Source organism: Microcebus murinus, chromosome 27 (genome assembly GCF_040939455.1).
Source record: "Microcebus murinus isolate Inina chromosome 27, M.murinus_Inina_mat1.0, whole genome shotgun sequence".
In the NCBI taxonomy this organism is placed as follows: domain Eukaryota; kingdom Metazoa; phylum Chordata; class Mammalia; order Primates; family Cheirogaleidae; genus Microcebus; species Microcebus murinus.
In genome coordinates, this window is record NC_134130.1 from 13,140,015 (window position 1) to 13,163,948 (window position 23,934).

The following is a 23,934-nucleotide window of genomic DNA, read 5'->3' on the forward strand; positions in this document are numbered from 1 at the left end:
TTGTGATTTAACAGAAAAACATGAAGAAAGACCAGGTCTGATGACTAAAAAGTTGCTCACCCTCTAGATTTAGGTATAGTATTACTTAGAACCTATTTTACCCTCTCCCTTCAGCTTTTTAAAATTGACCCTTCCTAAGGGGTAGGAAGTCTGCATGGATTTCAAAGAAAAAGAAATGTTCTATCATTTTTACTTGGTATCCAGTATATATAAAGGCTAAATTTTTTTCTATCAAAAGATTGTTTCATTTGATAGCAGCCCCAATTCTACCCTATCAAGTAAAAGGAAATTTAAATGGTAACTTCATTTGTTGTGATGAATCCTGCCAGTGTCCAATAAGATAAAAATAGGCAGTGATTTTATTTCTGCTACCAACAGGAATTGGAACCGAATTCGTGCAGGAAGGAAAGAATGCTGTAAGCATATTTATAATTTTGTATGCTCCAAATCAGGACAAGATAGAAACAAATACAAATTAAAATTTTAAGTCCATTTTAATATGCAATCAAATGTCTCTTTAGAAATTTTATCAAGACAGAAAAAGAAACCTCAAACACTCCAGAAAAGAATGTATGAAAAAGAACCGTTAATAGAACAGTTACTGAGAATATCATATGAACAAAGTTTCTTAAGAGAATAATTAGAGCTAAAATTGTGAAAGTAGGATGAATTTTGTATGTTACCTTAATTTATCATGCCTAAACCACATGAAAGTACCTGTTTACTTATTTTTTGTTCCATCCATTTTTACAGATTTTCAAGGTCCAATACGTTGTCTGCATAGACTGACGGAAATATTTATACCAATATACCACAAAATATAATGGAATCAAAAGGAGGCAAAAGGAGTGCTGCTTAGGAGAATATTACAGATAGCCAAGAAAGAAGTCATTTTTCCGAAATATTCCCATAGGTCAGAGTGAGCATTTTGGAAAATGTGATCAACTTATCCAAGATGGCAGCAACACTGGGAGAAAGAATCCGGAGGAAGTCTGAGCAGAAGACAACCATGGAAGCTTTGCAAGAGACACAGAGGAGTAGCTTAGGACCCTGTTTCCATGAGAGAAATGGCTCAAAATAAGTCATTAGTTGAATGGCAGGAAAAATGTCTATCATCTCTTCAGCACCATCTCTACATAAAGTCTCTGCGTCGCCAATTCCTTCCCTACGATATGAGAGTTATTTTGAAGATTAAATGACATAGCACATGTAAAGCAATTCTATATTCCAGACTTAAAAGGAATGCTTTCTCTTCTCTTGTGTCATTGCTGCTACCACTGAGACTTAAAGGCAACAAATGTGAGGGCAAAGTAATAATCCAACACTATCTCATAGAATTTAGAGATTTTCCTTTCCAAGATAACTCAGCTTCATGCTTTGCTGACCATGTGTAAGAAAGAATTGGGAGCCTGTTAAAAGTCCCCAAAGGTAATATTAAAACCAACTGGTCTCATGGAGACAGACAGTAGAATGACCAGAAGCTGGGAAGCAAAGTGGGGAGGGAGGATAAAGTGGGGACGGTTAATGGGTGCAAAAACATACTTAGATGGTAAGATAGAATGAACCATATTTGATAGCACAGCAAAGTTGACTATACTCAACAATAAGTTAGGGTAGACTTTAAAATAACTAAAAAAGAGTGGAATTGTAGTGTTCCTAACACAAAGAAATGTTAAATGCCTGAGGTGATGGGTACCCCAATTACCCTGATTTGATTAACTCACATTGCATGCCTGTATCACAACATTGCATTTACCCTGTAAAGATATATAGCTATTATGTACCCATAATAACTAAAAATAAATTTTAAAAAAAATCTCCAAAGGTTCTGATACAGCAGGTCTGAAGTGGGTTCTAAGAATAGAATTCTTTTAGCAGGCAACCCAGGTAATTCTGGTAGTTGTGCTCAGCACACAGCACTTTGAAAAACACTGCTCCGAAAAGTGTATTCTAGGATAAATTAGCTATTATTAACATATGAAATTGCCAGTGAAAAAATCAGTATCATAAAGGTAGGTAGAGACAGACACAGAAAGAAAATCACGGAATACCAGGTTGTAAGGGATTTTTCCATCCCCCAAAATTTTCAGCCTCCCTGACAGATGGTCATTTTAAATACCTTCAGTGTTGGGGAATTGCTGCCTTCAGGTGACACGTTCTATTTTGGGCTATAAATTAATATTAAAAAGGGCAAATCGTAAGTTATTTGGATGACTAAAGAAACGAGGATACTGTGCAGGATGAAGTACACCTGGAAGACTCTCTAGACTGGATTGAACTAGATAAAATACCAACATGAAATGCAAAACTAATTTGCAAGACTATTTCAACACCTAAATGTTGGATCTGTTACTTGATTCCACTAAAAAGGCCATACTTTCTTTGGCTACTGTAAAAATAAACCTTTTACTATGTCTCTCAGTCACATTTCTAAGGTGCAACATTTCAACCACACACCTGGCAACACTTTCACCTCTCTGTTTAGACAGTGGCAAGTAAACACTAATAAATATATATATACATACACACATATATGTAACCAACATATTTTGCAGTGCTCATGAGTATTTTAATGGTCCATATCAAAGCATCTTCTAGGCATATAAGGCCATTTCATCCCACTACTGTGTTGAAAACAATAGTGCTTATCTTTTATTTTTTAATCTTTATATAGTTATTTCAGCAAATAGTCATGAGGAAAATAGTCATTAAACTATTTATTTGTTTAATAATGTTTTAGAAGAACTCACAAGCCTAGTGGTTTCAGATGGCTATCACCTGATGCTTGAGCATGTCCATTTTTTTTTTTTTTGAGACAGAGTCTCACTCTGTTGTTGGCCAGGCTAGAGTGCCATGGCATCAGCCTAGCTCACAGCAACCTCAAACTCCTGGACTCAAGTGATCCTCCTGCCTCAGCCTCCCGAGTAGCTGGAACTAAAGGCATGCGCCACCACACCCGGCTAATTATTTTATATACATATATTTTAGTTGTCCATCTAATTTCTTTCTATTTTTTTTTAGTAGAGACAGGGTCTTGCTCTTGCTCAGGTTGGTCTTGAACTTCTGAGCTCAAACGATCTGCTCACCTCGGCCTCCCAGAGTGCTAGGATTACAGGTGTGAGCCACCACGCCCGGCCAGCATGTCCATTTTTATTTATGTAAACTATCAAAGGCTTTTGCAGCTTCTTGTAGCACATAAACACTGCCATGTTATTGGTACAAAATTGGCAAGTATATGGGGAGCTGCACACTTAAGTATAGTCTTGGATTATTTTAATCTAATCTGTCAAAATATTGTGTGGAATATGAAGTTTTTGTAGAGTTGTCTGGATTCTGAGTAGCCTCAAAACTCTCTCACACAGATATGTTCTGGTTAGTCCAGGATTCTAGCTGAGAATCAGAGTAGCCCCCATTTCATCTTCCCCACTGAGCCACCGCTAGAGCATCAACCCCAAGTCTTCGCCTTGGGAAGTATTTGTGTGAAATAACGGTGCCCCAATGTTGAAGTAGGACATGAAGAAGGTTGCTATGACTACTTTAGCAATGCTACTATCTAAAATTTATTTTCCCTGGACACTAAAGAGCATCCAATCATAAACAAGCCTCTCTCTCTCTCCAAAGGTATCTTTGTGTTCAAGCTTGAGGAGAAGAGCAGCTGCTGACCTAAGAGAGCTGCCCTGGTGCCATCGGCGAGCCCATGGTGTTCTCCTGCTGCACATAAACTATGTCACAGAGCTCCAGCATCAGCCAAGGACACTCTGTGACCATGAAGGGGCAGAACAGAAGCGGCACCACTCCCTTATCGTGTCTGAACACAGACAAAACACGCACATCGTCCAAGCCACAGAATACCAAACATCCCCTCTCTTTGCTAAATGAGACATTGCTGCTTCTTCACCAATGACAGCTTTGGTGACACTCCAGCCTGCCCTCCAGTGGAAAAGGTTATTGAGATACACAGTCACAGGGCTGTTCCTGCTTTCTGAGAGCGCCTCAGTCAGAGTGCAGCCCTCCTCTCTGGACCACCTTCCGCATGACTCAGGCAGAGTCCGAGTCCTCCAAGATCCCAGAGCGTTCGGTCACAAGTGTCTTCCTGGTGGTTTTGAGTGCAGGGCACTGACAAACCCAGTCACTGAGGCCAAGACAGGTATTTTCTTCAAAAAGGCTGAAAGAATTTCTATCCTCAACACACTCACTACAATTATGATAGAAGTAAAGTTCTCCTTGAGCTTGTTTTCTCACATTGTAGGTCTTGTGGCAAAAGACCCTTCAGTTCTGTCCCTCAGGAGAACATTTTTGGAAAGAATGGAAGAAACAAGTGGATGATGGCCCATCTGTTACGTATTCACTAGAGGTAGAGGCATGTTTTCGAGGAATAGGGCTCAACACGACAGCTCTGTGCTCTGGCCACAGGGAGCATGGTGGTCCCCAGTCCCAGATGTCCTCTTGTAGAAGGACAGACAACTGAATTCATGTGGCCTTGACTTTGCTCCAATTTTTTCTTTTCTCAGATTTTGTACTTAGCAGGGATGTTTATCTGTTGACTATTATTTCCTCATTGGGCACATTGAATGGTCTAGTGTTTTAAATATGAAAACTTAAGTTACCTGCTGTGCAAAATGATGTGAAGTGATACTATAAAGACCTAGAGTACATGTGTGCAAATCTCAATCATTTGCATGAGATAAAAAGTTCCCAGTTATAGCACATAACTTTTCAACATTATGAAAAATGACTACTAACCCTTGTAAAGTACCAATATTATATTCTGTCATTTCTGCCTCTCTCAAAAGCATACACAGACTTTTCTCCTAAAAGGCTTATTCCAATAAAAAACTTCCACTTAAGAAAACAGTAATAACACCTCAAAATTATTGCCATTGACTACATATTAAGTGTTGATCAAAATATTTTAAATGCATTATTTCTAATCCTCACAAAATACCAAAAGGTATATATGGTTATTCATTCACATTTTACAGATGAGTACCTGGATGACAGAAATTAAATGACATGCTTCAAACAAATATTAAAGGGTAGAACTCAAAACACTTCTGTCTGACTTGACAAGCTGAGAGGTGTATGTGTGTGTGTCCCCTACTCTGTCATGTAATTAGTATTTTTTTCAAGGGCAATTCCTTTTAGGTGAAATTATTTTTAACACTCAATATTCATGGTGTTTTAACAGCTTCTTTAATATATGTCTGTATATGCACAAACACAAACATCCAAAACTTGCTATGGATTTTTATCACTCTGGCTGCAAGTTTGGAAAAGGACTTACTCCTAAAATAAATTTGTTTGAGAAAATGGAACTTAAAAATATTTATGGTTATTTTTTGTCTCTACCCCTTCCAATATTTTTAAATTGATTGTTGTCATATGAATTGAGTATCATCATTCAGAGCTTAAAATCTCCATGAGACACATTCTCCACCCTTTAGTAGTCTTGGGCATATTGTCTCTAAAGCATCACAGGGACTTCAGAGAGAAATTAAGAGAATTCTGAAATGATAATGTGAATTAAAGCAAAAATTCCTTTTTCTTTCTTTTTCCCTCTCTCTGGTTCTCTCTATTTCTCTTTTCTTTCTATTTGCTTTTTGTCTTATTAATGTTGATGAGTTAGCTGACACTCTATAAAAATGTCCTCGAGGGCCAGGAGATCCAGGATGCTTAGGTACAAAAGGACATTCTACCAATGCCCCTGCCTGCCCTGAATTATCCCTTTGCCTTTTATTAGATTGCATCACTATCTTCATGCTATTATGAAAAAAACTGTCACATGCTTATTTTTATCAAATTACATGATACCATACAAATATACTACTCCCTTGTTTGCTGATGCAATGGTCTTTTAACTATCAGAGGTTTCAAATGATTTAGAATTTTTCAGATGATGAGACCTTTAGGATACTAGAGATCTATAATTTTGAAACACAATGCAACTTCATTAGCAAAAGGAAAAAATATTCATTTGTTCATGCTTTTTTATTTTTGTGCTCTGCTCATTCAAATCCAAAACCATCTAACATAACACTGGAAGCTATTTACATAAGAATCCTATCCCACCCATATTCTTGCTTCGGGAAATAGATGGATTTTAGGAAAACTGATTTCTCAGGCATCTCTTTCAGAGGTGGAGCTCTGTGAGGTTGCAACAGTTTAGCAGACACGGAGTCAGGCTATAAAGAAAGAAGTGCTGGCACTGGGTGGGGCTGAATAGTTTGCATCTTTCCCCACTGTTTCTCACTGGTATCACTTCCATGAAAATCAAGGATGCGGGAATGTACGCTGGAGTGAGAAATCCTACAGACTGCTTTGTGTGTGCCCAACACCCCTCACCCCATAATATCGTTAGCTGTCTATCTTAAATCATTGGGAGAACTGCAACAATAATTTCTGGGAAAACTGCAAAGGAGCTAAGCAAACCAAAGCAATATCATGCCGGGGATTATATTTCTCCTGTCAAAACAGTCTTTTCTCCTTAGGAAGAATACACTCAGCATGAAACCAAAAGGCATTTGCTGTCTTTCCATCTCAAGATCATCCCCGAGCAAATGCATCTGGCCAAAAATCTGCCTTTTGCTTCACAATCCACCTTGCTTAACACGCTTCCTTTTAAACTCACTCACTCTAAAAATAAAATGACTCTCTCTGGACCCGGTTAACGCCAGAAGCATCCATCATTGACTACAGTCGTCAATACCCCAACACTCGGAACACACCTTATCTCTGTCCACTTCCCCATGCTCCGGTCCATGTATCCATTATGAACCTCGGTTCCTTTGCTATTCTCAAAAAGCAGCAGTTTGCACCTGCCTCTTTCGAATGCAAGGCTTGGCGCTGCTGTAGCCTTTAGCTACTCATAATGCTCCACGGTTTCCGTCGCCTCCCTGATAGCACACACTCGCACACACGTATCTATGCACAGACGTTCCTAATTCTGATGCTTTACCTTCTTGGGTCTTTTTCTCCTCTGACTACTGCCATTGAACTTCTCTCCACTGTCGCTTTTCTGGGCTGCATCTTCGTTTATCATTTTGAACAGTTGCAAAAGCAAACAGCTCTGCCATCAAGCCCTGCCGCCTGCACAGACCACTGGCGAGTCTGCACTTGCTGGAGGAGCACGCAGGAGGAGGAGGAGGAGGGGTGGGGAAGGGGCGCGCACTGGGAGGGTAAGGACGGTGACGTTGCCATGGCAGCAGCTGCCACAACTGTTTATCTGACTGCATTGTTAAATCTGATTCAACCAATTACCATCGGGAACCGGTTACAATGAAGAAAGCCTTGAAAACAGAATGCCAGGGACTCGGATGATTTGGGGACTCTGCTGGTAGGTTTCCGACACACCCTTGCTACGACCCGCTCCCAACCCACGCGCGAAACCTGCGCTTCATTTTCCTCCCACAGGTACTTCAACACGGAACAGACACAATGCATAGTGACACCACTACAACATTCTGGAATGTGTCTCTGAACCTGAAGAGGTACACTGTAGCCAGTCAAGAGGCTACTTAAGGAAAAGGATTGGCCATTAGCATCCTAAAGTGAATATCAGAAAGCTGCATTTTTAAGATGTTATTCACTTGATTTAAAATTATAATCTTTTAAAACTCTGCTCAAGGATGACTTCGGTCATAAAACCTTGAGAACAGCGTCTCCACCCACCAGGTGAGACAGACGGCTCCTCCCTCTGCCCCTTCTCTTTCCACCATAAGCGTCTCAGAGCACCTGTGACACTGTACTGCACAACTGCACAGCTGCTAACTGTCTTTTCTCGATAGGCAGAGAGCTCCTGTGGGCCAGGAATTGTGTGTGTGTGTGTGTGTGTGTGTGTGTGTGTGTGTGTGTGTGTGTGTGTGTTCAAATGGGGAGAAATCATTGACTTTCCCAGAACCAAGCATGAGTTCTGGGAAACTCATTAGCTGCATAAAAGGCAGCCAATCCAGGTATGTTAAATACATAAGACACAACAGGTAATACAAGCATAAGGAACCAATGGCGTTAAAACATTTACCACTGATCTTAAAAATTTTCTTAACCTCATTCTTTCTATTGACTGATAAATAAAACACAATCCCTGCTGTCAAGGAGCTTATACTATAAAGTTCCAGACTTCCTCTTAATGAGAAAAAAAAAAATGGGGCCTGTTTTCAGAACAAGAAACCCAGTTTCATATATTGGATCAAGGTGGCCACATTTGGATATTTAAACATATTAAGTTGTGGATGCAACCAGAGCTCAACTGGTTTTGTACAGATATACATGTGTGCATGCTAAACACTTATTCCTTTTCCTAGAAAACAACCTTAAAGTATAATAATACTTAGAAGTAAAAACAGAGTAAGAATTAAACCAATGAGATAATAAGTGCACTTTGAAAACTGAAGGTGTCTATGTAGATGTGTTGCTATTGTTAATCTCATTGTTATTATTACAAAATGTAGGCAGTTTTCTACTCAGAAAAGTCTGCCTTAACCCTTTGCACTCCGATGTCGAGTGTGACTCGGCACGGTTAGCATGGGTTATAGAGATTAAAATTACTCTTTGAATGTATTAATAATTTGAAATATTTAAAAATCCAAATAAATGAGTTTGTATGAAAAGAAACTCCAGTTTTTTATTCTACTGCCGTGCTTTGTAAAATCTGGGGTATTTAAAAATATAATCCCGGGTAGAATAAAGGAATCCAGAAAAGAGCAAGCGAGTGCAAAGGGTTAAAATGTTTCTTACAGGAAAGTGACTGCACCCCACCACTACTGTCCGCTCACCATGCCTCGGTGAGACCTCGCACCCCACAGCCAGGCAAAGGAGGCACTGGGCCTCTGTTTTCTGAACCAAAACCCTGCAGGAACTTCCAGGAAAGCCACAGCTAGGCCACTGTTGCGTGTTGAACTGTGTCCCTCTAAAAGATATGTTCAAGTCCTCACCCCTTAGCACCTGTGACTGTGACCTTACTTGGAAACAGGGTCTTTGCAGATGTGATCGTGTTAAGAGGAGGTGATAATCAGGTCGGGCAGGCTAACCTAATGACCGAATGTCCTTGTAAGAAGGGGGACAGTTAGACATAGAGAGACGTGGAGAAAAGGCGTCCGTGTGCAGAGACAGGCAGGAGCTGGAGTGCTGGGGCTGCCAAGCGATGGGTGCTAAGAACTGCCAGCCGCCACCAGCAGTGGCAGGAGGTGAGGCTGGGCCTTCGCCAGAGCCTCCAGGGGGGACACGGCCCCCGGGGACTGTGTGAGGTTGCCCTCCTAGCCTTCGCAACCGTGGGAGAACGAAGTTCTGTTATTGCAAGCCACCCTGTGTGTAGCACTTGGTTATGGCAACTCTAGGAGACTAGCACCATCTCGTATTTTCCATCCTCCCTGCCCGATCGTTGCAGGTGTGAGACTCGGTTCTACCCTGCAGAAAGGAGTGCAAGTGGCGCCACTCCCAAGCCGGGCTGTCACCCCTCCGCAAGCAGCCTTCTCTCTCTGCCCTCTGCTGGAGGGACGACGAGGCAGACACCGCCTAGACGGTGGAAGAGCCACGAACGGTTGGAAAAAGCCTGAGTCCCTAAAGCTCCACGTGGAAGAGAACCCCTCTTACTCCCTCTTTTATTGACCCTTCTGGACATGAGTCACTTTTTCTCATGACAGTATAGTCACCGCGATGATGGTGTTGTTTGTGGAAACAGCCTACGGTAACTAACCACGACTCTTCGGATTTTTAAGGGTCTACGCAGTCACATCTCTGGTTTAGGAGGCCTGTCGAGGAATGCCACTCTCAGGGCATCACAGTTCTTAGCCATTAAAAATGGATCCTGTGTCCTGCACTAAAGGCACTAAGCTGGTAAGAAAGGGAATCACAAGGAATAGAGGTGGGGGGGTAAAAAGAGAAGAGGAAGGAATATCGTTTATTAGGGGTGTGTAGGAGAAAGGGGTGCTGGTAGGTCTGTGGGTTCACAGTCCCAAGCAGCTTCCCTCCATGCTCCTTTCCCCCTGCCTTTCTTCCTGAATAAATCCTTCATGTCCTTTTCTGTGGCCAGAAGTCATTGCTCCAACCGCAGTGATCTCTACTGGAGTCACCAAGAATGGAACCACAGAATGCTGCCTGTCTTGTTAACAAACTCACAGACTTTCTGAGGGTTCTCTAAGAATTCTTCTTTTCTATACCTTTGTTATCAATGGGGTAAAAATACATGAAATATAAGGATAGCAAACAAAGGGAAAACTTACATCTCAAGATCCCCAATAAGAGGAGCCCTGGTGTGTGTTGCAATGCACACACGGCAGGACTCAGACCTGCTCCTGGGCCTCGGGGCTGCTCTCTCCAGCGCCTTCCCGAATCACCAGGTGTTCTGCCCAGTCTCGTTCTACAGTGTTTCTCGTCCACCGAAGACCCAGGAGGATTCTAACAGTCACACTCCTTAGAAGCTGAAGTCAGGCTCATGTGTAGGGCAAGAGGCACCTTTCGTTTTCTTCTCCCAGTTCTCCGTAGTTCCACCAGCAGCATTAGCAAGAAGCTCCTCCTTCCTCTCCCTCCCTGTGATCCTTCTACATCTTCCTCCTCCATCATTCATTTCTTTCTTGAATCATTCAACAGACATTTTTAGGGCAACTGACTACTACCATGCTGGGCCCTGCTCTAGGTGTTGGGGCGTTGGTGTGAACTAGATGATCCTTTTCCTGAAAGAGCTTACTCTCTAAAGGTAGGGATGGTCGCAGTACCAGGACTCCATCTGGAGGGAAAAGGACACCATGGAAGCACAAAATGAGGGCACCTAACCTTGTCTGCAAGAACAGGACAAGTTTCGGAGAAAAAGTGACTTGCAAACGGAGAAGATTTTAAGTAAAATTAGGAATTATCTAAATGAAAAGAAAGCCACACAGAGGGAGTTGGGAAGAACGATGTAAGCAGAAGCAACAGCATGGCTGAATGCCCCGTCGTGAAAAAGACCACGGCAGTGACGGGACCAAGACAAGGCCCGTGCTGTGGTTGTGTGGCAGCCCCTAGCCAGGCTTGGCCTGGTGACTCCATCCTGGGCCTCAGCCTGTCACCAGTGTGCCTGTCCACAGAGTGGCACTGTCCCATGTGGTTATCTGTTATGGACAGAATGTTTGCGTGCCTCCCCGAAATTCACATGCTGGAATCCTAACCTCCAACATGATGGTATTAGGAGATGGGACTCTGGGAAGCTGCATCAGTCAAGGTTCTCCAGAGAAATAGAACAAATGTGATATATACATAGCTATGTAAGGGGGACTTTTATTATGGGAATTGGCTCACATGATTACGGAGGCCGAGAAGTCCCACAACATAACGTTTGCGAGCTGAAGAACCAAGAAAACCAGTGGGATAATTCAGTCTGCAGCCAAAGGCCTGAGAACTCTGAGAAATGGGGTGAGGGAGGGGGTGCTGGTGTAGGCCCCGGGGTCTAAATGCCTGAGAACCAGGAGCTCTGATGTGTGAGGACAGGAGAAGACGGACAGCCCAGCTCCAGAAGAGGGAATTCGCCCTTCCTTGCAGTTCTGTCTGTGCCCTCAGTGGATTAGATGGTGCTGGCTCACATGGGGGAGGCAGGGTCTTATTTATTTGGTCTGTTGATTCAAATGCCAATGTCTTCCAAGAAACACCCTCACAGATGCCCTTGAGAATAATGTTTTGTCAACTGGGTTTTCCTTGACCCAGTCAAGCTGACGCATAAAAGTAACCATCACAGGAGGTGCTTAGGTCATAAGGGTGGGCCCCTCATGAATGAGATTAGTGCCCTTATAAAAGAAAAAAAGAAAAGAGATGATTTCTCTCCCAGCCATGTGAGGATATGATGAGAAGACAATCATCTGCAAACCAGAAGTGGCCCTCACCAAACATTGAATCTGCCAGCACCTCAATTTTGGACTTCCCAGTCCCCAAAACTATGAGAAATAAATGTTTGTTGTTCAAGCCACCCAGTCTGGGGTATTCTGTTACAGTAGCCTGAGGAGACCAAGACAATACCATCTGGGACACCTAATCATTGTTGTATAACTTGTGACCCATGTAGCAGGATGACCCTGTCAGCTTATGGAGAATATTTTCCCAAAACTAGGATGTTAGACACAGGTGATGTGGCTAGACAAAGGCAGATTTTACAACCACCTAACATGGTTGTAACTTACTGTGGAGTTCCAGGGAATATATTTGGAGATAGGACAAGCCCATGCTAACCCTAGACAAGAACAATTCCATGACCACCAGACACCACATACCCCATGAACAACTGGGGAGACTTCAGAAGCCACACCCAGCAACATCCCCAGCCTGGTGACACCAGGTGTCCTTTGGTAAAAGTATTTGCCTTGTGCTCACTACAGCAAATTTAAACTAAAACAGGGGCAGCATGAGAAGAAGCCAGAGGTGCAGGCAGGGACTAAAGAGTAAAGAGCCCAGTAGGCTATGTTAAAGATCTGGAATTTGGACCTAAAAGCCGTGCAAAACCATTTACTAGTTTAAGGAGAAAAGTGACATGATAACATTTGAGGTTTTTTTTTTTAAAGAACATTCTTTATAAAGAGTGGCTGAATGGGAGCTAAGCTGAGCGTGCATGGGATGAGATTACCTAAGAGGCTATGACAGCAGTCTGGGAGAGAGGTGACAGGGATGAGGGGGACAGATGGGTTAAAGGCATTACATTCACAAGTCCCGGGAGCAGGTGAGAAGCAAGAAGAGGAGAGAGGGAAGACATCCTGCCTGAGCAGTGAGGGGAAAGAGACTTTAGCTTCATAAAAGTCTCATATTGGGAAGAGCCCACAAAGAAGAGTTTTTGAAATCCATTTCATTTAACAAAGGAGGAAAGAAGACGCAGGAAATCTGCCAACTCCATCCAAGGTACCAAGACTAGTTGGCAGAGGAAAGACTCAGATCCAGGACTCATAGCACCTCTGAGCAGCCTTTGCACCAAGGTAATCTTCACGTGGATGAACTTCAAAAGCCTGTGTCAAATCTTATCTACTACTATTTGAAATTAAGGAGCCATCGCTTCTTGCAGAAGATATAACAGACCAGAGAGAAATGAGTCCACCAAACAATCACTTCCCCCAGCAAATGGTTAAGGGAAGAAAGCCCCTTGTTTCTGATGTAAATATGGAGTTGTCAGCTCAGTAATGTTTCATTGAGACAGATTTTAAAGAAGAGCAGCAGCAATGGGTGAAGAGCCTGCTTTCCTTCACTTTATGCCAGTCTCACAGAAGGTTTGCCAAGGAGGTATTTGGTTGTAAAATTTACCTTATTGGAAACCATAACATACAATAGTAGCCTCTCACTTCACTTGAGGCACTTAATTATCAAAACTAACATAGTGATTAATTATGAGTTTCCTTTTACATAAATATCAGCAACAATATAGTGAGTGAATCAAACATAAAATTTTACAGAATAATAATAAAATGTGGGTGAGCTCACCATGTACATGTTCCCGGCTAGGTCAGTTTTTTAGGACACGTTGTCATCTGCTCGCTCTACTATACATTTGGTCTCTAGTGATATTAGTTCTTGAAAATAGATGTTATAATTGGGTTTCCCTGTAGATGCAAAGGAATGGCACATTGGGGCAGCCTGTGTCCTTGACAGACTTATTTTTCCAGTGGAATTTAACTTTATTACTATAAACATTTTAAATCTTAAACCAGCTTAAAAATAAATTATGACAAATGCTTTTTTTGTTTGTTTTAGCAATGAAAACAAAGTCTGGGTCCATTGATAAAAACCCAACATAGAAATAATACACAGCCTCCATATTTAAATCCTCTACAAATATAAATCATATTTTAAAAGGCATGTATCCATGTTGGTTTTGAAAGTTACATATCTAGCCCCTACCTTCCAACAAGGAAAAAGATTGGAACCCAGTGGGTTGTGTTACCTATTCAAGGTGGTGCATACAGTTCATGGCACTTTGAACTAAATTCCAAATTTTCTTATTCCTGATCTAGCTTTGATGTCTTCTGGGGCAGCATCTTTCCACTAAAATGAACTTCAAGAGCGTCTCTCCTCAGCAAACACATAGGCCCAACAGATGCTCAGTGGCTCTCACAGTAAAAACAAAAAATTACATGAATCATTATCCACCAGTCAGAAATGTTTTGGGTATTAGAAGCAGGGAGCTGAAGAATAAGACATAACAATCTTTTTTTTTTTCAAATGCTGCAACACATCCAAGTTTATGTTTTTCTTTTTTATTCAGATATATTCAGATATATTTTATTCAGATATATTCAGATATATTTTATTCAAAATATTAGGGGATGTTTTTGTTACATGGATACCTTATATAATGCTTAAGTCAGGACTTTTGGTGTGCCTGTCATCAGAATAGCGTTCATTGCACCTGATAGGCAAGTTTTTACCCCTCACCTCCTCTTCCAACTTCCCTTCTTCTTAATTTCCAATGTCCTCTATTTCCCTCTGTGCCCATGTGTACCCATCATTTAGCTCCCACTTATTAGTGACAACATGTGGTGTTTCATTTTCCATTCCTGAGATACTTCACTTAGGATAACAGTCTACAGTTCTATCCATGCTGCTGTAAATGATATTATTTAAAAAAAAACAAAAAAAACCCAAGTTTAGATCAGGGATTACTACAACAAATAATCATACTAGAAGGCAAAAGAGTATTAATTTGATGATGAGTTTGTTTATTCACAATGTTACCCTTTGCCAAAAAATCTCAAGAATGATGAGAAAAATGATGATATGAACAGTAAACCTTCAAAGAGCCTTTAAACAGATACAGTAAAAAAAAAAAAAAAAAGATAATAGATGGCAAAGGAAGTCAGTTTGCTATCTTATCACTCCTGAGAATGAATTATTAATGACTGACAACTACCAGTCCTTCCATTTAGAGAAAAAGGTCAAAATGAAGAGTTTATTACTTATAAATGCTCTCTAACTTCTAACTACCATGCAGTCCAGACTGATGGTACTCCAATTATCTATTGCTGTTACAAACCACCTCATATACTTACTATCTTCAAACAATAATTTTATTTTACTCACAAATTTGTGAGTCAAGGATTAGGGAAATGCTCAGCTGGCTGATTCATCCTGACTCATGTGATGCCAGCTGGGGCAGCTAGGGCAGTAGGATCCTCTTTCACGATGACATGCTTACTCACAAATCTGGTTCCTTGGTGCTCGCTGCTCTCTCTCTTTCCACAAGGCATTTCATTCCTCAGAGCCTCTCCACATGGCTTGGGTTTCTCTCTATATGGTGGTTCCAAGATGGTTGCCTTCTTCCATGACAGCTGGCTTCCAAGAGGCAGGAAGTGTAAATGCCAGGCCAATTATAATTGTTCTGCTATATTTTATTGGTCAGAACAGTCACAAGGCCCATCCAGATTCAAGAGGTAAAACAAATAGACCCCACCGCTCAATGGGTGGGGTGGGGATGGAAAAGAGCATATGGGATGGGGCCATCTTTAAAAATGTCCTCTGCCACAGATGGCCGGCAAGTCAGTAGAAGGGCTGACATTGCAGGCTGTAACTCAGGGTCTGTTCCCAAAGGAACAGACTCTGCTAGCTAAAATTGCAGTGTTCTGCATTCTGTTTTTTTAAATACAAAAAGGTTATCAATGCTAATTTCTAGAATGATTAACTACACAGTGTTGGGTCAAACTCTACCATTTCCTCTCAAAGCAAGGTCTCTCCTGACCTCCAAAGATAAGTTTCACATATGGTACTTTCTGAAAATTAGCCACTATGTCTAATAAATTCATATTTGAAGTATAGTCTTATTTGCACTTTCTTTACTCACTCTTTTTGCATGCTCCTCAGCCCCTCCCCCTTCTATATATGATCTCCTAACAGCCTTAAATTCTACTGTACAAAAAAAATTATGAAAAAAAGCTTTAAAAGGAAAGAAAAGTATATCATAACTTAGAACTAACTTGAGCTAATGTCTAAAAAGAGACACATGCAGTGCAAACATATTCATTGTTAGCTTCAACCTCTATATGAGGAAAATGAGCACAGAATACAGTTGGATTAAAGATTAATTATTAATTAGTTAACTACTCTGCCACCACAGTCCAGAATTTAGTCATTAGTGCCGATTTATGTAAATATTGGACATTATCTGTTCTGGGCCTTAAAGAAAATCTATATATCTGATGGATTCTCTTTGTCATTCAATCTTTGTGACAGTCTATGCTATTTAGCCTCATTCATGTTTCTAGTTTAACAGTAAAACTAGAACAGAAAATTTCTATTTTAATTATTTAATCTCCTTACCTACTAAGAACAAATTGTGTTTTGGGCCTTGATAATGCAGTAATAATCAAATCTGGAAAGGGAGTATCCAAATTCAAGCAGGAAAAAGAATCCTCTTTGAGGAAGTTCATCCGGTCATACATGCAAACTTTAGGAAACAATGTATGGTCAAATCATCCACTTCGGTCACACTGACTATCTATACAAATTACTACATAATATCTGCTTGCCAATTTATCCTGCATAAATGTCCAAAAAATAACTTTTGCCTGCCCATCAATTTACAAAAACATTTTTAATATAACAGCAAGAATACATTCAGTGCCATACAGATTGAAACTGATGAGAGCAACTAAGTACAGAACTACTTTACAAATCCAATCAGTTGAGCCCCAGGATATTAATGTCACACTTGGGTCTTTAGCTGTTCTATTTAAAACTGTGGAAATCTAAGCAAAAACTTAGTTATTGCTAATAATGTACACATTTCAATTTTCACTGATGCCTAGCCAATCATCAGATTATTTCCTGGGCCCATAAACCTCTCCACCTAGAAAGTATCAAGAACTGTGAAGGATCTGAAATCTTATCCTATTTGCAAGCTAACGAGTTAGCCTACTACAGTATCATAGATGGTGACGGAAGATATGAGACTGCTGAGCAGAGACAGAACTGTATTATGTACAGCACTGCAAGCTGGGTTAGCATCAGCACGCTTGTGTCAGTTTCCCTTGTTCCAATTGTCACAGACGTAATGGGCATAGGCTAGACAGATGCCCGTGCACTCTGTGGGTTTTATACCATGGAGAGAGGGATCCTGAGCTTACGGAGCTCGAATCTTTTATAGTGGACAGTAAGCGTGTCTGTACCTCGCCCCAGAAGCAGCCATGGTCTTTATTGTACCAGAGAGCAAACATACCTGACTTTTGCTTCTCTGTCTTCCAAGGCTGCCTGCTATATACCAATATCCTCGAAAAGACAGTCCAGAGCAAAGACAGGGCCTCTGCTTGCAAAATGTACAGAAATGCAAGCAACCCACAGAAAATTATCTCCTCGACAGAAAGTTTCAGTTTCAAAAAAAAAAAAAAAAAGATATTCTATGGTTGTAGAGCAAAATGCTAAATTGCCCTTTGTGACAGTCTAAATGTAAGTGGAAAACTAGATGAGATTTCCTTCTAATTCTCTGCAGTCATACCTACCTAGCTATGTATTAAGATACAACAGTTACAAACTGTTAGTTACAAACATTTGGAAGATTGCACACATGATCTGTAGCATTACCAGAATTACAATGGCATACAGTCAGGAGCAATGGCATGAAGGTCAGTCCACATGGGTTTTAAGCCCTCTGCCGTCATTAACTGACACCATGGCTCACAGCAAATCCATGTAACTTCCTTGAGCCTCAGTTTCTATATTTCTTCAAATGTGTGATTGCTCTCTTATTTTTCTCTCAGATAGTTTCTACTTTTTTTATTTTTTACTGCTAAAAGTCCTTGAATATAAACCCACATTTTAAAATGGGAAAAATGACTCAAAGAGTCACTTCATGACCAGATTAAATAGCCAGTGATTCCATATCGGGCAGAATGTAATATAGCTGTGTCGTGTTCAATTTCCTTTTCTTTTTCCACTAGAAAAATATAGACATTGCAAGACATATGAGACTATAGACCTAATTTTTCTCAATGTCAACAAATGAAGTTGAAAAATAATGAAGGAAGAAATAAATGTTGGCAGTAATGATCCAAATTATTTAGACCTGGAAAACAATTTTGGCAGTTTTGCAAATGCTAGGTAGTTTTACCCACCAGTTTGGATAAAAATCAAAAGTCTATTAAGTTTAAACCTTTAATTACTTTTCCTTTTTCTCTTTCCAATCTCTCTCATGCAAAAAATAAAACCTTTTTTTCTAATTTGTAAATATACTTTATGCATTTCTTTCATTCTCCATTGCCCCACCCCTTTTTCTCTCATATCTGAACTATTTTAATTAACAGGATTTGCTGTCTCCCTATCTTGAGGTTTTTCTCCTTCTATCTGATCTCCAGACAGTTGTACTTTTATTTTTCATTTAAAAAAAAAAGTTTTATGAGTCTTCAACATCCTCAGAATAAAGTTCAAACATCAACTATTGCTCAAATTCATCTATACATTACTGGCTTCAAGTGTTTTACTCAAAGTGACCTATAAAGGATATAATCAAATAAATAAAAATACAGTATGATCAGATTTTTGTTAAGGAAAAGTTAGCAGAGCTTCTGGGAAGAACACAAATATTCAGTCTTGGTAGGCCAGTGAAAAATTCCCAGGTAAAAAAAATGCCTAATGTTATTTTCTTTCTTCTCCCTAAAATCTACCTACCTCAAGTCTCAAACTGACCATAAAGCTTTTTCTAACAATGGCAAATGACATTAAACTTTCCTTCTTTCTAGATTATTCTACTTCTTGTCTATATGAATCACACAAGCTAGTTAACTGCTTAATATGCATCAGTCTTTTCTCTCCAACTGGATAAACCAAGGCTAGCCCCCGCCCCCCTTCCCAGCACACACCAAAAAAGAAAAGATACCCTTTGACAGGTGCTTTTTTATTCTGAGTGAAAGCCATTGTTGATACTTGTTATTTCTTCCACAGACCCATAGTATCTAAAATAATAGAAAAGCTTATTTTTAAAAAGGTAGATGTCAATCCAATTTAGAAAAAGGGCTAGGTTATCAAAATTTGAACACATTGGTCTGAGAAATTATGTTATATACAATTTAATGAGTTCCTGGATAGCCCAAAACCCTCTGTACTTCCAAAACAGTTTTCAATTATATCTATACTGTTAGCTTAAACATTTTATTCCCCATTTGTTACTAGCACATGACAACCTCCAGCAAAAGGAAAATGAATTTTATGCCAAAACACATTTCCCGTCATGGTAGCCTAAGTGGCGATGTGGGGAAAAGGGAAGATGTCATTAGGTGGAAAAGAATCAAGTAATTTACTTATTTTCTACATTTGCCCAGAAAGGTTGTCAATATTCCCTTAGCAAACTCTATTGTGTACCTGTTAAATGCCAGGTTCTTCCCTCCATTCTAGAGCTACAAAGATAATTAAGACATGATTCTTGCCCTCAGGACATGCATAAAATGGTACTCTCTTCTCACTGAGAACCCTCTGTTCCCATTTTCATGTCAACCTAGGAAGGTTAAAAGCACCCCAGGAGGTTTCTTTATATTGGCCGCAGTCTTTTCCCATCAATAGTTTCTTTCTGGTAATACTGATCACAAAGCAGACAATGCAGGTTTTTTCGACCAATTGAATAGATTACAGATAAATCAAGATTACTCAGTTACTATTAGTTTAACTGGAAAACTCCATCGGGTTATAAGCTAAACAAAAATACATACAGCTTATTGACCAAGCTAAGGAACAGATGTGACACAGTAGAAATTTATCTTCATTTCTCTTCTTGGTATAATTTTCATCCTTAAATTGACCCCCTCTTCAAGATTTTCCTATTCCAACACTTAACTCACATCTTTGGGAGTCAGAGCTCCTGCTTCTTGGTGTTTAAGGCAATTCTCAGCAAATTACTCATCCCATCCTGTTGGCTACTTTGGCATGGCAGAGTGTTCACAGAAAGATAGAGCAATCAAAAAAAGAGATGGGTGCCCAGCACTAGTTCTGGAGACCTGGCCGGAAGTGCAGGTTCAGCCGAAAGACAGGGCACGTTGTTCAAAATAGTTAATTAAGAAAGCTCTACCTCACTGTAAATCAGAGAGCCAGGTGACTGATGGAGGTTGTCGTGAGCCAGTAACAAATGGGCAGTTAGATTCTTCTTACACTGCTCTCTGTCTCAGAACCTGTATGCCTGGAACAAATGGAAAATGTCCACTCCATTTGCTTTTATCAAGAAGAGTTGCACACCTGGATGGGATTCTTGACAACGTTGGATGAGGGATGTAAGCAAAGTGACAACTTCCATCTGACCACACTGAAACTGTACATAAACTTCTTTCTCAACTTGTCAGTAACTATTCTAAGAAAAAAATCGCTCTTCACCAGAAATATAACCAGGTGTAGAATAATATCACTAACTTCCCATTTGACGCGGAAGTGAGAAGTCTTGTGTTCGGTATCTCTCCATGTTTCTTAGATTTAACTTCCTAGAGAGCATTTTTCCCTGGCACACCATTACAGACTTAGAGTTTTTTTATCTGCTCTTCTTGTGAAGGAGTCGGGCCGTGAGAATCCCATCCCTGGATTGAACACTAACTAGCTTACATCATGGGCAAGTCATTTTACCTGAATCTCAGTGTCTTTATTTCTAAAATAAGAAGATTAAACTGTGGTCATGACTTCTAAGGTTGTAATCCTGGCATATACTCAGCCATGCCTACCTAATGTAATATCAGATTGGGATTTTATCCTGCGTTACACTGGTGGCTACCTGGTAGTCTTATTTATCACGTTCCTTAAGACCAGATAGTAAGTATTTTCCAAATATAGAAAGAGACTATTCCATTTTTCTCAAATGTAATCTAATTTAAATGGGCCAATGTGGGCAAATAGGGCAGTGCTTGTGATTCTGAAACCGCCTGTACAAATTGATAAAGGGGTGCAAGGTGAGAACTTAGTAAGGGTAAGGGTCTTGCTAAAAATAATGATAATAACTAGCCACTGTCCCCCAGTTTGCTTCTCTATAACTGCCACTCTGGAGCCACACTGTGGTCATAAAGATTCTTAGCTTTCTCCATAGATAACATCACCTTTTGAAATCTAGAGGTAGTTTCTGAGATTATTTCAGGTCCCGCATCCCAATGGAACAAATGACCCACCCAGACCAGTGGCTCAACCGAGGAACTGTCTCAACTGGTCTGGTACCCCCCCCTCAAGATCCTGGTCAGCAAAGAAGACAATTTCTATAACCCTATCAATGGTTCCACCCTGAACGCAGCCAATTAGTGTACTCACTTGCCTACGCCAAACTGTCTTCAAAAACCCTGTCTCCCAAATTCTCCGGGAGGCGGGTTTGAGAAATTTCTCCCATTTACCTGCTTAGCGCCATGCGGATTAAACTCTTTCTCTGCTGCAAATCCTGCTGTCCCAGTGCATTGCTTCCTCTTGGGCAATGGGCAAATGAAGCTGGTTGGGCAGCAACAATTCCACATGGGTACCCATGCTTTTCCTGATGGAAGCTGTTTTATAGTAAGTGAACTGAAATCAACTGAAATATTCTTCCACAATTCACTCCAAAATTTGATTACTCTTGAAAAATTCTATGCTTTCCTGGGTAGAAGAATGTTTCATCTGCAAGCTGATAGCAGATATTTTCAGAAAACAAGTATGTGAGTAAGTATTCTAACTCAGCACGGGAACATGATCCTATCAGAAGGAAAACACTACAGGGTGGCTGTCTCTTTAGATAATATACAACAAATAAGACTCATCTAATTGTAATAGAGGACTTGCCTTCTCTCTAAACTGATTCTGAAGTCTTTCATGGGTATCACTGACGTTGAAAAACAGAAGAAGCTGCCTTTCAGCAATCCGTCATAGCCACGTTACAGCCGGACTCATTGCTAAGCAAAAGATTTGGGGGCCACGGAGATATCTCTAGAGACTCTATTTCCGGAGCCCAACGCCAACAGTGCCAGACTGGGAAATTTCAGGGTCTATACTGTCAGCATGGAACTTCTTAGTAACAGTTAAAAGGTGAAGGTGAAAATAAAGAATAGCTAACGTTGGAAAAAGGATTCGGAGACAAAGAGGATTGGTATCTCATTACCCTGGAACCTCTCTTAGGCCCCAATGGTAAAACAGAATTTAATACCCCAGTGAAAGAAACAAGACTGGTCCTTGACATCCACGAGGTGACTACCTAGACTATTGTGCTTCATCCACACCATGATCCTCTATGAGAAAGTTGTTCTTGGTTCTCCCATTTTACACAGGAAGGGACTAAGGCGCAGAGAGGTTAAGCACTAACCCAGGCAAACCCTCCCACACCCACTGTCTCACATTCTTTACATTTAATCCATGCCCTTGACCCTCCACACGGTTTGTGCCCCAGGTCTGGGACAAATCCATTCAATAATAGGTTTTCTATATGTAGAAACCAATTCAAAAATTAGAAAAAAAGAAGAAATGAGTTCAAAACATTCCATATATTTTTCTTCCTCCAAAAAGCACAGACTTACGATTTAAGTTGCATATATTTTTCAAATAGTACGTGCGTGTAGCCTTGGAGTAGCAGAATAAATAGAACTGTTAATTAGAGTAAAAAAAAAAAGGCTTTGATTCATCTGGGACAGCATTAACATTCCTACCATAGCCTTTTGGGATGCTTTGGTTTGAGAAGCTCTTTATTTTCAAAGTACTCTATTGGCTCATAGAGGAGAGTTAAGCTACAACTTGACCACACGGTAATTACATCTAATTGTGATGATCTCAAATCAGCCCATGCTTAACTGGAGTGAATGCAAGTGTTTTGTTTTAGAGAAGAAAAAGAAGGAAAGAAAAAAGAAAAGCACGTGCAGGGTTTGCTGCGTTTTTTGCATACCCTTGCGTTGGATATTAAGAAGCTCACTGTTTTATTCATCACGTGTTCTCCATTTACTAAGTAAGAGGAGGAGGGGTATTCATATGGGATTTCCCAATTCTTCTTTAATGAGAGGCTTCTCCTAGCTACCTCCTGCTGAACCCTACAGTTACATCTGCCCCATCCTGATAACAAAAGAACAAAAGGACAAACCACTGGTCTACTTAAGGATTCATCTGCGAGAACACTAAGTCATCAAGTCAAGTAAGAATACCAAAAAAATAGAAACAAGGTAGGAGGGAGAGAGAGGAAATAATATCTTTATTTTTAATTATATTTCCATGATTAAGTAAACCTTATTTTAAGCAGCTCCTGTCCCTTAGGAAGAAGTTTAAAGTCAAATCACTCCAGCTTACTAATAAGCAAGAAATCAGCCCATCTGCCCATTATTCTGCAACAGTCCCCAAGGCCTCTCTCTCCACTTAAATAAATAAATCCAACGCAAGATGAATGGATGGTTCAGAGAAAGATGAATATCTCCCCTCCCCCCAAAAAATGAAATAATGAGAAATTTTGCACAAATTGATAAATTATTAATAAAATTAAATTTTTTCTAATGCAACTCTATAGGAATCTCATAGATAATAATGTCGTATAGCTGTTCCATTTATTTTAAATTAAAATGTATACTATATTTCAAAGACTTCTTGGCAAACTTCAGATTACAGTCACAGAGCTGGCAGATAAGTCATCTATTAAGTATTTTTCAAGCAAGTAAAAATCTTAGATCTTAAGGAAAAATTACCATTCATTATCTTACTCAAGCTTTCCAAGATGGTAATTTTACTATTCTCTTTGTCTCTTCTAATATGTGTCACCCTGAATAGGCCACCAAAATGCCTTTTTCTTTCACCAAACACAGTTTCCTTCCATCTCAATATAAAAAGGAAATGATCAGCATACCCCTCATTAAAAAAATCCCTTCCTATACTTAAAAGTAACTATACAAGTCACTTTTCAGCTCATCCTTTTTTTTTTCTGGCTTGAATAATCCTAATTTCTTGAATCCGTATTCATACATGGCCTTCTTGTTCTTTCTTTTCTGTCATTTGGATTCCTTTTTAACACTCACCAATTTTACCTTTTAGCTTTTTAAAATGCATTGGCCATTC

General features: G+C 40.1%; 1 protein-coding gene across 19 annotated transcripts in view; it reads right to left on the reverse strand.

Annotated features, from left to right (window-relative positions):
* ANK2 (ankyrin 2) overlaps positions 1–23,934 on the reverse strand; it is a 559,765-nt gene that overhangs the window by 276,536 nt on the left and 259,295 nt on the right. For 5 of the 19 annotated variants that reach the window (XM_075998074.1, XM_075998070.1, XM_075998066.1 and 2 more), the window contains exon 1: positions 6,956–7,822. The exons of 9 other annotated variants lie outside the window; for them this stretch is intronic. In XM_075998074.1, the coding sequence (XP_075854189.1) occupies positions 6,956–7,039 (84 nt within the window). In that variant the 5' untranslated portion in view covers positions 7,040–7,822. Of the gene's footprint in view, positions 1–6,955; positions 8,542–23,934 lie in introns of those variants that run through there. 5 more of the 19 variants (XM_075998051.1, XM_075998057.1, XM_075998056.1 and 2 more) reach the window with 4 other exon arrangements.